General features: G+C 37.1%; 1 protein-coding gene across 1 annotated transcript; it reads right to left on the bottom strand.

Moving 5' to 3' along the window:
* Positions 1–1,248: 1,248 nt before the first annotated feature.
* On the bottom strand, positions 1,249–13,703 carry LEPROT (leptin receptor overlapping transcript). The gene is made up of 4 exons (XM_026665987.2): positions 13,553–13,703; positions 12,463–12,538; positions 11,480–11,666; positions 1,249–1,737 (listed from the first exon to the last, which is right to left on the bottom strand). Exons 1-4 carry the CDS (start codon positions 13,566–13,568, stop codon positions 1,621–1,623), a joined length of 396 nt encoding a protein of 131 aa, XP_026521772.1. The 5' UTR covers positions 13,569–13,703; the 3' UTR covers positions 1,249–1,620.
* Position 13,704: the final 1 nt, after the last annotated feature.

Raw genomic sequence — 13,704 nt, 5'->3', positions numbered from 1 at the left:
ATCATTTTACTACACAAATTGTATACTTATTTGGGGATGGAAAATACACATGTAGCTTTCTAAAGTGCAACAGAAACCAAAGCAAAGTGTTTATTTAATCAGTGGTGGGTTTCAAATTTTTTTACCACCGGTTCTGTGGGCATGGCTTGGTGGGCGCGTTTTGCGTATACTCGCAGAGGGTTTGCAATCTCCTGCAATCCTGCACTCTTCCTGGGTCTTCAACAGCTGATGCGCAGCAATCGGCTGTGCCGCACAAAGCAGCTGAGGTTGAAAAGCAGGAAATAAAGGCCAGTATAGAGCCAGGGCAGATAGGAGAACCCAACAGCTGATCATCAGAGCGAACCAGTTTGCTCATAAATGATTGTTGGAGCTACTGGTTCAGCCAAACCAGGCTGAACCGATAGAATACCACCATTCTATTTAATATTTATAGGGCACATCTTTACTCAGAAATATGCTTCATTATATTAAATGAAACCTACTTCCAGATAGGCATCCATGGTTTAGCAACTTCATTTTTATAAAAACTGGCTTTTTATTTAAAGGAATTCTCAAAAAGCGATATTGTTAAATCAGGACACAGGTTTTCCCACCTTGGGAGCATTTAACAGATTAACAGAGTTGGAAGGGACCTTGTAGGTCATCTAGTCCAACCCCCCGCCCAAGCATTTCTCTCCCAATGTTGTGAAAACCGCTTCAATCTTCTAGAACAATGGTTCCCAACCTTTTTTTCACCCCGCACCCCTAAAGAAATTTCACTCGAACCTCGCACCCCCTGAAATAAATAAATAAAAATGCCAACATATAGCCAATATCCTATTATTTACCTGGACTTTTCTCGCACCCCCTGGAATATCGTCTTGCACCCCAGGTTGGGAACCCCTGTTCTAGAACATATTTGCGAGAAGCAGGATTAAAGATTGCAGGAGAAATAAACCAAGATTGCCACATCTTTTTGTATTGCAAAAGTAGAGTTCTTCTGCTGGATCAGAAGTTTCTAGTGGAGGAAAATATTTTTTCTGTTCACTGGTGGCAGAACCTGGATCCAATCGTGGTATACACAAGATTGTGTCCTATTTTCTTAATCATGCAGAAGATAAAAGGATATCAAGATGGCTTTTTGCTCTAAAGTCAGTGGATCTGGCAACTGCGTCTCAAAACTATATGAAACCGGAGTGATTTAATATGCTGACTCTTTGAATAGTAAACAGTTTATATTTAAGAATTATGATGTATTTACCTTGAAGATAAATTAATATCTTTTATTATCCTGCTTTAAAGTCAAATTGCAAATGTGATTCCTAATTCAAAAACTCAGAAGAAAGCCCCCCATTATTACAAAATAATCTTTACTTGCATAGTTTTTCTTGCATTCTCAAAACATCACCCACAGTACTGTGGAAATTTACTTGTATCTCGTAATAAAGGTAGTAGTATATAAGGTACACTTCCTTTATGTTAAGCTAATACTGATCAAATTATTCATACACTAAATACATTGACATGTGCATATGTATACATAGTATATCCATATACACACCAAAATAATAATAAGTAAATGAACAAAGATCAAGGAAGGCTGTGTGACATATGTACTGTAGATGAATATCTCAGTAAATTCTACCATTGCTCCCAGGTAAAATCATCTCCTCTGCCAAATAGAACAAAAAAGCCTAAAACTGTAAGAAAAATTACAGCATTTCCAGCCAGCACAAGACCACAGGCTCCCCACTTGATCTGAAATAGAAAATAAAATAAAATTAACCTTTCATTCATTGATACAAAATATAGGCTATTCTGAGCATTAGAGAAGTCCAAAGAAATACAACATCAGGATGGTAAAAGCACTTAAGATAAAACACCAAATTTTAAGAACCAAGAGAACTACTAATTATGTAATTAGTAGTCATTATAGAACTCATCATCCAATTTGCTAAAACAAACTTGACATAAAAACAATTACAAGTCCTTGAATGGCTCAAGAGAGCAATTAATGCAAATTTACAAGAAAGCTCACCCACCAAAGCATAAAGCTAATTGTGAAGAATTATTTGTAAGTTATCAGCCACAACATAAAATCTGTAAGTAAGTCTGGATTTCCCCTACTACAAGAAGTTCCTTACCTCAGCCCAATTTGGGCTGAAATTTGAGAAGTGGAATAGAAACAAGATTTTTTTTTTTCTTAACAAGGAATGAAATGCTCATTTAAATGTATTATATTTAAATTATTATATCAGAGTATTCTATGAGGTCCATATACTGCTATATTTCTCTTTAAGCCATATTTCCTAAAATTGTGGATTTCAGAATTCATTCACAACTTGAGTATTTTTCAGCTATCAACTATTGCTTTCTAACTCTGATTATGTGCTATCTTATCAGTGACTATATAGTTAATAAAAAAATAAAATGTTTATTAAACCAGAGAATGGAATAAAAATACACAACCAATACTTCATAAAACATAGACATAAAATATAGGAAAAATCACATACAAACTAATAAAGTAACAATAATACAGATAGTAGTGGCAGTCACAGTACTTGTACTACTTTTCAATCAAAGAGAGAACAGATAGCCTACATTTTCCCCATGATTCTAACCTATAGCTGCTGTGGCAGTGGTCCCCAACCTTTATGGCTTGGTGGCCCAGCGATGTGGGGGGAGGAAACTGGCTTACACAAGCAATGGGCCAGGGGATTAACAGCCCACCAGTCATGCAAGTCAAGCTGCATGCATGCGTGCCAGCCCACTGCTCACGCAAGTCAAGCTACGTACATGCGCACTGGCCTCCTGCTAATGTGGCCTGGTTCTGAATGGGTCATGGCCTGGTAATGGGCCACCCAGCGGCTGTGGACACCTGTGCCATGGGAAAGAATGATCAAGCTGGCATGTTATAAATTATTAGGGGGAAAAGCTGCCACTATTGTATATGAAGAGGTAGTCCTCGACTTACACCCATTCATTAAGTGACCAAAGTTACAACAGCACTGAAAAAAGCAACTTAGGATCATTTTTACACTTATAATTGTTGCAGCATCCCCATAGTCATGTGATCAAAATCCGCAACTGGTTCATATTTATGAAGGTTGCAATGTTTTGGGGTTACGTGATCAACTTTTCCAAACTTCTGACAAGCAAAGTCAATGGGGTAGCCAGATTCACTTAAGAACTGTGTTGCTAACTTAACAGCTGTAGTGATTCACTTAACAACTGTGGCCAGAAAGGTCGTAAAATGAGACAAAACTCACTTGACAAATGTCTCATTTAGCAACATAATTTTGAGGGTCAATTGGGGTCATAAGTCAGGGACTACCTGTACATCAAAGAAAATAATAGTCAGGAGTGGCAGTTTAAAAGCCCTTAGAGAACCAGTGGACACCAATAAAGCACTGCAAGATTGTAACCAAGGTTAACAATTGGCTAGAAATTTTGGACATTTTTTTTAGTCATTTAGTTGTTTGTTAAAGATGCCCCAACAGCAAAGAATTTCAGCCTACCCTTAAAACATAGCAATTGTCATTTCAGGATGACTTGATATTGTTTATCTTTCTTCATCTTATAATTTTTTCTCTATTGGTGGCCTGGCATGATTTCTGTAAAGAGAATGTATATTTGTGCCAAAGTTAAAGGTTTTATAACTAATGCAACAATCCCTAGGAGGACTGAGAACTTTTATTAAATATTGTGCAAGAATGTTAATATGCCAAGCCTCAAATTGTTAAAAGGAGAAGTTAAGAGGTCAGGCACATTGTTTCATCACATTATGTTTTGTATCTAGTGGCATACAGTAAAAATGTGTTATAAGATATATTTAGTGATAGGAAAAGCACAGTATTTGGAAACATGTTTCGGATTGTAACAGTTCTCCATTGCTTCAAGAAAAATTTCAGAAATAGAAACCTTAAATCTTTTAGCCAGCAATTATAACAGAAAGTAGTGTGCGTAGCATAGTCAAAGATACATTAATTCAGACATAATTATCCGAGTCCAGGTGCAGTTTGTTTGATCAGGAGCAAGCTGTGTGTATTTGATCCTCCACCTCTGTTTTTCATACTTCAGTACTTCCACATTTTGTTAAACTATAAGTCCCCAACTCAGATGTCACGGAAAATTGCAATTTAACAAACAAAGTGATGTCAAAGCCAGAAGAAAAAGGGCAAAGGAAACATGCACATATATTCTGTTTTCACATCAAACAAGTAAATGGAGAGGTGCTTGAACAAGATATCGTGTGGTAATGGATTTGGGATACCATAATTAGAAAGTGCACCAAAAGCATTTTTAAAAATGACAGACTTCTTACTTAAGTTCAAATCATTAATGCTTTGATGAAATACTATGAAGAGTATCATGGAGTTGTAAATCAAGCACACTACAAGGCATGAATCAGCTCCTCAAGTTTTTATTGATAGATATACTTTTACTTTCCTGTGAAAAACCAAAATGAAAGAACTATTATTTCAAAAGATGCTATAAAAATGTTAAAGCAAGAAGCATTTTATCCTCCAGGAATGATGGATACACCCTCCCCCCCAAAAAAAATATTATTAAATGTGGCAAGTCTGACAAGAGAAGAGAGAGAAATGGGGAGGCAGAGAGTGGATAAAGTAGATGAATAACATCAAAGCAACTCTATCTATCTATCTATCTATCTATCTATCTATCTATCTATCTATCTATCTATCTATCATCTATCTATTTTATTTAGAATCCACTCATCTTCATCACAGAGAGATGGGAAGTATTTGTCTTTAGAGCTGAGCCCAATGCAATGGTACTTTACTAGTAACGACACTATAGAGCACTGCACACCAGAACAACTAGACACAAGAACAGTTTTTTCCTGAAAGCCATCACTCTGCTAAACAAATAATTCCCTCAACACTGTCAACTATTTACAAAGTCTGTATTACTATTACTATTAATCTTCTCATCACTTCTTATCACCCATTCCCTCCCACTTGTGACTGTATGACTGTAACTTTGTCGCTTGTATCCTAACAATGTATGTTTCCTAGTATGATTCGATTGCTTATTGTGCCCTATGACTATTATTGTACCTTATGATTCTTGACTCTTGACGAATGTATCTTTTCTTTTATGTACATTGAGAGCATATGCACCAAGACAAATTCCTTGTGTGTCCAATCACACCTGGCCAATAAAGAATTCTATTCTATTCTAACTAGATATCTCAGAGACAATTTTGAACTAGGGTGCTGTCGGGCAGATAAAAATGACTAAATAGCAGACAGGACCAGATAATAAAAATCCTGCCTCTTTTTACACGCATGAGATCCATGTAATACGCATTAAAGGCTTCAGTCTTTTTATATTACTAATCTCCCTGGGAAGCCTATGCTTCTGTGATTAATCTCCCAAGTATTATTTTACTAATATTTTTGGTCAAAACTAAAATATATTTAAATACTTTGTGCTACAGTACCTGTAGGTATTTTCATAATTATTTTTCATAGTACAAGGGGCTGCTTATCTATGAGACTAAACGAATCATAAACATGCTTATTACAGAGAAAACCTCATTTAATAGTGGAGTTTTAATTCAAAATTGATAAGTTTTATATTGTCCTTTGCATGCCACTGATACCAATCTGATAAAGTAAATGTGCTTTATCGTCTTTATCAAAGATGATTAGGGGATTGAAGAGTAAAACATAAGAAGAACATAAGAACAGTTGCAGGATGTGGGTATGCCTAGTTTAATCAAAAGAAGGACTAGGGGTAACATGATAGCAGTGTTCCAATATCTCAGGGACTGCCAAAAAGAAGAGGGGTAAGCTTATTCGCCAAAGCATCTGAAGACAAGGCAAGAAGCAATGGATGAAAACTAGTAAGGAGAGAACCAATCTAGAATTAAGAAGAAATTTCCTGACAGTTAGAACAATTAATAGGTGGAATAACTTGCCTCTAGAAGTTGTGGATACTGGATGTTTTAAAGAAGAGATTGGACAACCATCTGTCTGAAATGATATCGTTTTCCTGCTTGATCAGGGACTGGACAGAGCACCTCTAAGATACCTTCCAACTCTGTTATTCTGTATTCCATTCTGCTTGTAAAATGTAAAAGCTATATAACATATGCTTTTAAGATTCAGAAACGCATCAAAGAATCAGCACTATATCAAGTTATGCCTTATTAAAATATTTTCTTATGATGAATCTTAAGCTCTGTGGATATGACAGAGTTTACATTTCCTCTGCAAAGAAAATTGTCAGAAAATGTTTTTCTCCATTTTATATTTTTAAACAGGAGCTAAATTTATTTTAGTAAGAACAGGAAAGAATTAGAGCTCCCTCTTGTGGTATGACTGTGGAATTGTGTTTTTTTTTTTTTTTTTTTCTTATAGAGTATCTTTCATAAGAAAAAAAAAAATACACTTAGCCAAACGTATAGTAGAAAATATTAGGTGTTGTTGCTAATATTCTCAGAAATTGGCGGAGACAATTTTATAACTGCAACATGTCAAAGAATTAACACAAAAAATTGGAATCAAGAAATTGAGAAACAACTCTATAAAATAAGATGATAAGTATAGATAATATTTATATAGTTATGTTTTAATAAGAACACCCATTATTTAATCATCAAGACACGCTCAAAAATTCAGAAGAAATCTATTGGATTGTTTTACTGGGAATCCTATTGCTTAACTGATCCTACTGGGTACTCAGTAAATTTTGACAAACACAATCAATAGAATTATAATAAACATTTCTCTCTCAACCCAATTCACTTCACAGGGTTGTTATTGTGGGAAAATAGGAGAAGGAAGGGGGTATGTTTGTTGCTTTCAGTTATTGATAAAAACAATAAAGGCAAGATTTTAAAAATTGAAAAATAACAAATAAATAAAGGTTAATAATTAATATTGAGAACAATTTGAATGAACTGGAAGGAGACTCATCACTGAATGTAGCAACCAAGAGTAACAAAATATGTAAAATTAATGGAATGCAACAATACTAAATACGTTTTTACTTCTGTTGCATTTTCCATTAATTCTAAATGTAACCAAAATTTATCAGGGCTATTGTTGTGTATAGCAACACAACATAGTACACTGTATATATACATACATACATACATACATACATACATACATACATACTAGAATTCTTTATTGGCCAAGTGTGGTTGGACACACAAGGAATTTGTCTTGGTGAAAATACTCTCAGTATACATAAAAGAAAAGATACATTCGTCAAGAATCATAAGGTACAACACTTAGTGTACTCAAATCATACTAGGAAACAATCAATATAAATCGTATATATAAACATACATATATACATACAAGGTAAAGGTTTCCCCCATCCATCATGTCCAATTCTGGGTGGGGGGGGGGAATGCTCATCTCTGTTTTTTAGCTGCAGGAGAAAGAGTTGTCCAAAGATATTTCCGTGGTCATGTGATGATACACCGAGGCATACAGAACGCTGTTACCTTCCCGTAGAAGTGGTACCAATTTATCTACTTGCATTTGCATGCTTTCAAACTACTAGGTGGGCAGCAGTTGGGCCAAGGACGGGAATTCACCCTATCATGTGGCACTCGGGTCTCAGCTTTCTAGCTGATAAACCCAGCGTCTTTAACCACTGAGCCACCGTGCCCCTGTATACATATATACATGCTGTATACATAAAGATATATTACACGGGAAAAGACCCGAACACGCCAAGACCTACATACATACATACATACATACATACATACATACATTCTCTTAAGTTTTTGTGGGTACTTACATGTATGGTATTCAGCTTTGTTCGGGTATTTTCCCACGTCATTATAGTTGTGCTTTTAAAGTTATAGCAACGTTTCGGCAGAATCTCATCTGCCATCATCAGGCTTCTGTATTGTGTTCGTCTGTGAGTCAGACTTTCACAGCCCTTTCTGTTTTAAATTTGGTGCTAGCCTACGTTGTGTCAGAATGTTTTTTTCTTAATCCTGATTGGTTGGGAGTCTTGGTCTGTGTTCATTGGTCTTGGAGTTTGCTGTTTTCTGCTTGATTGGTGTTTCTAATATCTTCTGTTTTGTAGCTTTTTTTGTCTTGATTGGCTGGCAACATTGTGTTTCCTGTATTGGAGGCTTTTGGTGAGGCTTGGCTCTGAATAAACGGACAGCTATCATTTATTAGGAAGCTAGGTTTCATCTGGGTGCCTGGTTGGGTGTGTTTGAGCTGGAGGTATCTGGGGGAGTCTGTTTGTGCCCAGGTGTTTGGCTGGCTTGTGGTGTGGAGATTTTTTTGTTTGAGAGTGCAGGCTTCCAGATAATTGACAGTCTGGTGGAGACATCTCTTCTATTCATGCTTTCAGGTCTTTTTTCAATCTCTATCGCTTCTCTGATAATTCTGTAGCTGGGGTTTTCTATAGTGGCTAGGGTTTTGGTGCCATTGAAGTTGATGCTATGACCTGTTGCTTTCATGTGTTGGACTAGTGAGGAAGTGTGTTCCAGCTTTTTGACTGCATTTTTGTGTTCATCTAGGTGGGTACTTATTCTTCTATTGGTCTGTGGCAGGGCATGATGCACAGGGGACTTCATATATGCCTTGGTTTTCCAGGTCAATTTTATCTTTGGGGTTTCTTAGGATGGCCGCTATTTTTCTGTCTGTTTTGAAGGCAGTCTTGATGTGATGCCTGTGTAGTATCTTACTGATTTTGTCTGTAGTACATCTTATGTAGGGCAGGGCAGCTGTTCCATAGGTCTGTTCATCTTCTAGGTCTCCATCATGTCTCAGTGTGCTTTTGTGGATCAAGCCGGTGATTTTGCTTTTGTGGAAGCCGTTGGCTGTCAGTACTTTAGTCAGGGTGCATAGTTCAGTCTTTATGTGTCTTGCCTGCCAGGCATTTGGTTCTGGCAATTAGTGTTTTGGCCACAAAGTTTATCTGTGCTGGGTGGTGGTGGGATTGGGCATTGAGGTAGCGGTTGGTGTGTGTTTTCTTCTGGTATATGGTGTGTCCTAGTGTGCCATCTGTTTTTTTGTAGATTAGTATATCTAGGAATGGTAGTTGTGTTTGTTTCCGTTTCCATGGTGAACTTGATTTTGGGGTTTGTGCTGTTTAGGTGTGTTAGGAAATTGTTTAGGTTTTCTTTTCCATGGGGCCAAATAACAAATGTGTCATCGATGTATCTTAGCCATAGTTTGGGTTTGTGGGTGGTATTGGCTAGGGCTCTGGATTCGAATTCTTCCATGAACAGGTTTGCAATGATGGGTGACAGCTGTGATCCCATAGGGGCAAATATATATATATTTGTTTTCTTAAGTTTTCACGGGTATTTATATGTATGGTATTCAGCTTTGTTCGGGTATTTTCTCACGTCATTATAGTTGTGCTTTTAAAGTTGTAGCAACATTTCGGCAGAATCTCATCTGCCATCATCAGGCTTCTGTATTGTGTTCGTCTGTGAGTCAGACTTTTACATCAACTTCAATGGCACCAAAACCCTAGCCACTATAGAAAACCCCAGCCACAGAATTATCAGAGAAGCCATAGAGATTGAAAAAAGACCTGAAAGCATGAATAGAAGAGATGATTCCACCAGACTGTCAATTATTTGGAAGCCTGCACTCACAAACAAAAAAAACTCCACACCACAAGCCAGGCAAACACCTGGGCACAAACAGATCCCCCCTGATATCTCAGCTCAAACACACCCCAACCAGGCACCCAGATGAAACCTAGCTTCCTAATAAATGATAGCCGTCCGTTTACTCAGAGCCAAGCCTCACTAAAAGCCTCTAATACAGGAAACACAATGTTGCCAGCCAATCAAGACAAAAAAAGCTACAAAACAGACAGAAGATATTATAAACACCAATCAAGCAGAAAACAGCAAACTCCAAGACCAATAAACACAGACCAAGACTCCCAACCAATCAGGATGAAGAAAAAACCATTCTGGCACAGTGTAGGCTAGCACCAAATTTAAAACAGAAAGGGCTGTGAAAGTGTGACTCACAGACGAACACAATACAGAAGCCTGATGATGGCAGATGAGATTCTGCCGAAACGCTGCTATAACTTTAAACACACAACTATAATGATGTGGGAAAATACCCGAACAAAGCTGAATACCATCCATATAAATACCCGTGAAAACTTAAGAAAACATACACACACACACACACACGCACATACAGTGCACTGATGATATTGCCTAGTTTGGTTAATGAAACGTTTGCAAGAAAATTACAAAGCTCAGAGAGCACCAAGGACCTTTCATACAATACACTTATTCTCACTGGTGGGGGGAAAAAAGAGAGATAGTAAAATCAATTTTGCAACTTCCAATATAAATTCTGAAAAAATAATTCAAAGTCCAAAATTGAAGAAAATAAATAACACCTCCTCTTTAAAAATATACACTGTATCATCTAAGCATATGAATGCTTTTAAAAAAAACTCATTCCTGTAATAGTGTGCTAGATTATAATTTAGCACAATGTGGAAATCATAATCAACAAGTCATGGTACTGTATATGTTTTAGCAAGTAATGAAATTCAATAAGCCACAGGTGGGGCCAGCATGAGTTCAACTGCTGAAAAACAGGTTGATTCACATATCACACTAAGCCAAACATATTTTGGCTTAGTTTTGGCTCATTAAGATAGAATCTCTGCAAATATACTAACTAGAAACTAGTAATTTAATCCGTAGACAGAAAACATCTCAAACAGTTTATTCTTTCAAAGCGTCAGAGAATTTTCATTCTTGCATTTTTTTAATATAATCCCTTCAGCAATTTCTCCCAATTCCCAGCAAATATTCATGGGAGAGAATTGAAATAGTAACCCATTTTTCTGTACTGCATACTCTATAATGATTATCTACAGCATCTCCTTAATACAAAAATTTAGACAACTTTATCTGAACTTTTGCTTTCAGATGAAATTTCAAATAACAAATAACACAATTCTGTTGGGCGATTTCCCAGACATGGCAATATTACAAGAAGCAGCAGAAAGTACACAAAGATAAAAAGTCACCTTTTCCCCCTGTTCATACTATGTTATTTTCTTTCTTACTGATGTTATTTTCTTTCTTATTTCCTGAAGCAATGTCATTAATCTTCACTATTGTTCTGTGACCTCAATAAAATGTATTGATTGGCTGATCGCAAACCCAGCCATGATCTCCTCCAAGCCATGATTTACAGCTTGTGCTTTGTGGTTGAAGTTGTGATTTGTTAAACTAAAATTTAGCATAATATATGAACTCAGAAATATAATTGCAACTATGAAATCTTTATTATTTATGCAATGTCTCCTGACCCTTATGAAGGGAATGCCTGAATGAATCTGTCCTATTGTATAATCAAGAATCTGGTATATTTTTCAATGACAATGTTATAAAGGTGCTAATTAAGAGAAATCATTTGTTAAGAATCCTTTCACACAGCAAGAATTCTGCGGACATACATGTTAACTCTCATTGTCTTGGTACAGGACTTACCACTTCAACACGTGCAAGAATGATAGGAAGTCCAAAAGCAGAGACCACAATTCCAGTTGTGAAAAAATATGACAGTTCCTTGCATGTACTGCTTGCTGCGTCTGTATCATCGCTTACTCTTGTTGCAATAAAGTGAGGAATAGGGCATATGGCATAAAATATCAAGACAAATAATGGCCAGTAGGTACTGCAGAATGATAAAGAAGAGGAGATTAAGGAAGTGTAAAACAAATGCTTATGCAATATCAACTTTTTTAGTCATATACAAAAATGCAGCTGTTCTATATTCACATATCTACCTCATCACACATGATAAATACAGGTAGGCCTTGACATACGACAATTGAGCCCCAAATTCCCATTGCTAAACAAGGCAGTTGTGAAGTGAGTTTTGCCTCTTTTTATGACTTTTCTTGCCATCTCTGTTAAGTGAATCACTGCAGTTGATAAGCTAGTAACATGGTTGTTAAGTGAATCTGGCTTCCACTGACTTTGCTTGTCAGAAGGTCATAAAAGGTGATCACATGACCTTGGGACCCTGCAACTGACATTAAACACATGCCAATTGGCAAATGTCCAAATTTTGATCAAATGACTGTAGGGATGCTGCAATGATTGCAAATGCGAAAAATGATCTTAAGTCACTTTTTTCAGTTCTGTTGTAATGTTGGTCACTAAATGAATTGTTTTAAGTTGAGCAGTATCTGCATATAAGTCACTTTGTACTGCTTCCCCAATTCCCATTTTTTTGATCCACATACATAACGCATTTATTCAATCCACTGTTTTTGGTACATTTTTGCCAGGCTAGTTCAGTTTTCCTCTCTTTTCATACTGTTTCCAAGTATTAATCCCACCATTACTATTCAAATTGTATTGTTCTACTATATTAATAGACTTTTATGCCAATTAAATGTGTTCAGAATTTACACACTTGATAACAAAGAACTGATATTGTCTCACTCAAAGTAATATGTTCTTACCCATATGTTTCTAAGGCACATCCCAACATAAGAAATGTCAAACCAAGAACTCCAGTGAATGATAAGCCAACCAAGGCTGCAAAAGTGGAAATAAAAAGAATGTCACTCAGTTTAATTTGTATAAAGCAACTCTCATAAATATAATTATAAAAATCACTGGCTGCTGACATTCTTTAGAAATAATTTTATTGTTTATTTATTTATTTGATTTGTCAATTGCTTACAAGATAATAGGTATAAGTATAAACATGAGGAAGAATACAGGAAATAGGTACAAATAAATGGGGACAATAGGACAGGGCCGGAAGGCACGATGGATAATCACGGAAGGTCTAAACAAAGAGATAAATGATGTCATTAACTTGACCATACAGAATGATTTCATATTTCCCTTAAAAGTGCTGCCTCCATACCTACTACCGTTTATCAAAGGAGCAAACTTCGATGACGCTTGCAAAAAACATATCCTTCCTGATTGGGAGTTTCTGTTCTTAGATTTTGGCTTGCATATTTAATTATACCATGAACAGAAACAGTTCAACAAAGTGGCACAGAAATAAGACAAACTAGTCTTAGTGGTTTCAAGTAACTTATTAGGGCAATGCACCAAAATCCGCTGAGATGAGGCAAGAGAGCGGTCAGGGATGGGCTTCAACAGGATAGGCGAAGAGGAGGAATCATCTACAAAAGATGATTTGTAGATGCGTGGCACCCTAGAGGTCCAGATTGCACTTGCCAATGAATCAGCTGAATAAGCAGGACAAAGGGAGGATCATTGTTTCCTTTGATCTCTTTTTTTCTGCAGGACTGAAATGTTCTTGGGGGGTATCCCCAAGACAGGGTGCACGAGAAAGCGACACCACCACTAGCAACAGCAGAATAGAAAAGAGCCGTCCAAACTAAACATTCTTTACTGAGAGAGCCTGAGTAACCGGCGAGAAGATGGGGAAGAGAAAGAGATCTTGGATCTCTGGGGGAAGAAGAGATGCGGGTTGCCCCAGCGACGGTCGCTATGAGGAGAAGGTGGAAACCTACGACCTCCTCAAGGTAATCCCTCACAGAGAAGGTGGGGGGGGGAAATGCCTCGTACCTTTGATCCCCGCCATGCCTCCTTCCTTGAAGGGGCGATTCTCACGATCGCTTTCCGGACTTCGAGGCAGAGGAGGCGGAGTGTAGGGAAACTTCTTCCGCCTTTTCTCTTCACGTGGTCCTCTGCGAACGCCTGCCCCTTCCCAAGGAGAG

Source organism: Notechis scutatus, chromosome 3 (genome assembly GCF_049901735.1).
Source record: "Notechis scutatus isolate UNSWTSFEM ecotype Mainland chromosome 3, rNotScu1.2, whole genome shotgun sequence".
NCBI lineage: Eukaryota > Metazoa > Chordata > Lepidosauria > Squamata > Elapidae > Notechis > Notechis scutatus.
This window is presented reverse-complemented; position numbering and strand designations above follow the sequence as displayed.

Bases quoted from the DNA above. Each gene is read 5' to 3' on its own strand.
- LEPROT (XM_026665987.2), bottom strand. The intron at 11,667-12,462 runs GTAAGAACATAT...ATCATTCTGCAG, and splicing joins TGTGCCTTAGAAACATATGG to TACCTACTGGCCATTATTTG. The intron at 1,738-11,479 runs GTAAGTCCTGTA...TTTCTATTTCAG, and splicing joins TTCTTGCACGTGTTGAAGTG to ATCAAGTGGGGAGCCTGTGG.